A 2,125-nucleotide genomic window follows, 5' to 3' on the forward strand; every position below is an offset into this window, starting at 1 on the left:
ACGAACTTGGTCGTATAAAACCCTTCTCCAACAAGTCCTCTAACTGAGACTTGAGTTCAGCCAACTCGGCTGGTGCCATGCGATACGGTGCCTTAGCAATTGGGGTAGCTCCGGGCTCCAAATTTATGGTAAAAGGATGGCTCCTTGGTGGAGGCAATCCTTCCAATGGCCTAAACACGTCCTCAAAGTCCTTGATTATGGCAATGTCCTCAACTTCCATGCCTTCCTTGTCATCTCCTCCCATGGCGGTCAGAGTGACTAAATACACTTCATCCTCTTCAATCGATCTTCCAATTCTTGCTGCCGATGCGAAGTATGCCGTTTTACTTTGGCTGATCCCATTGAAAACTAGAGGGGTCCTCCCTCCATTTTCAAATATAACTCTGCTCCTGCTGCAGTCTATATGGGCTTGGTGTTCCGATAACCAATCCATTCCCAGAATAGCGTCGAACCTATCCAATGGCATCACCAATGGATTTACCGGGAGGTTCGTATCTTGCAAGACTATCGACACTTCCTTGACCCATCTTCTTGTCTTCAGCGGTGGTTGATTACCAGCAGTGTAGACGTTGATGTTCACCTCTTCCTCCTCACACAAGTCTCCAAACTTGTCAACCACTTCGGGAGTCACAAAACTATTGGACGCTCCCGAATCGAACAGTACATGTGTGGGGTTACCACCAACAAGTAATGTTCCTAAACGCAAAGCAAATATAACAAAATGCAATGCTAAAACTAACCACGCAAAACACACACAAACAATCACAAGAGAGTTAGAACCCAATCAAACCTGTTATAGGGCCCTTCGCGGCCTGTGGAGGTTTGGGTGGCTCTACTCCTAAAGCAAAAACATTTGCTGGGGTTGCTTGCTTCTTCGCTGGGGGTTCCATCACTTGGTTTGCTGTCTGGGCACGGTTCACAGTTTGGGCGTTCAGTTTGGCCGGCTTCGATGGACATGAGTTCGCATAGTGTCCTAACTCGCCACAGTAGAAACACGTGACGGTCGACAGATAGTTACCCTTCGTTTCCTCCACAGTCGGACAAGCGCGAGCGAAATGCCCAACTTGCCCGCACACATAGCATCCCCTCGGATCCATGTTGCTCACATTACGACCTCCTTGGCTAACATTCATCTTAACCTTCCTGCGGCCTGCGCCCCAATTCCGTCCTGCCACTTGATTCACCTTTTGGGTGTTCACAATCTTAGTCTGCTGGACTGGTTCCTTCTTTTTCTCCCGAGCTGCAATCTCCTTCTCTATCTCTATGGCTTCCTCAACACTCACAGCTCTCTCTTCCACTTCCGCAACACTGCGGTAGGTCACAGCGTGTAACCTTCCTCTAATATCTGGCCTGAGTCCGTTAAAGAATCTCCGGGCCATTGCTAACTCATCATCAGTTCCTTGGTACAGATACCTCCAAAGTCTTGTAAAAATCCTCCCATATGCTCGAACGGTCATCTCACCTTGTTCTAGTTGCAGAAACTGATTCTCCAACCGGTCGCGTAACTCTGGTGGAAAGTACTTCAGCTTGAACTCTTTCTTAAAAATTCCCCACATTATCGTCTGGAACCGGTAACTAGAAACTACGGTATCCCACCATGCACGAGCATCTTCTTCCAAGAAATTAACTGCTACTGGTCTCCTAAACTCCTTTGGGCACTTTGTCATCTCGAAGTTATTCTCCAGGTCTTTTATCCACACGTCTGCTAATACTACATTCGGGTCTCCTTTGAACTTACGGAACCCTAAGTTCCGCAACAACATCACCCGTTTTAGAAACTGGTCGGACGGATCTTCTGCTGCACGGTTTGCTTGGTCCTACTGCTGTTGCTGGATCAAGTGATTTAAGAGGTCTTGGACCATCTTAAGTGTCTGCTGGGTCTCCGGCACATTCTGTTCACTCGGTCCTTCTCCATGCGCTTGATCTCCCCTCGGCATGTTCTGAGTTGGATAGGCGGTGTACGGTCCAAACGGTGAAAACCCTGGTGGGTACATACTCTCCGGTGTACTAAAACGATTTGAACCCGCTGGTGTGTATCTTGGTGTCGCGCCAGGTACATACCACTCCGGCATAAACATGTCCGGCCCATACATGTCTGGGAACGACTCTTCCCTTTGCACATCAT

General features: G+C 48.4%; 1 protein-coding gene across 1 annotated transcript; it reads right to left on the reverse strand.

Moving 5' to 3' along the window:
• LOC109126447 lies at positions 932–1,763 on the reverse strand. The gene is made up of 2 exons (XM_019229993.1): positions 1,035–1,763; positions 932–973 (listed from the first exon to the last, which is right to left on the reverse strand). Exons 1-2 carry the CDS (start codon positions 1,761–1,763, stop codon positions 932–934), a joined length of 771 nt encoding a protein of 256 aa, XP_019085538.1.

This window comes from Camelina sativa, chromosome 9 (assembly GCF_000633955.1).
Source record: "Camelina sativa cultivar DH55 chromosome 9, Cs, whole genome shotgun sequence".
Lineage (NCBI taxonomy): Eukaryota > Viridiplantae > Streptophyta > Magnoliopsida > Brassicales > Brassicaceae > Camelina > Camelina sativa.

Excerpts from the sequence above, each read along its gene's own strand:
- LOC109126447 (XM_019229993.1), bottom strand. The coding sequence starts at position 1,763 with ATGTTGTTGCGGAACTTAGGGTTCCGTAAGTTCAAAGGAGACCCGAAT. Across the intron at positions 974-1,034 it reads TCGCTCGCGCTTGTCCGACT|GACACTATGCGAACTCATGT; the intron begins GTGGAGGAAACG and ends GTGGCGAGTTAG.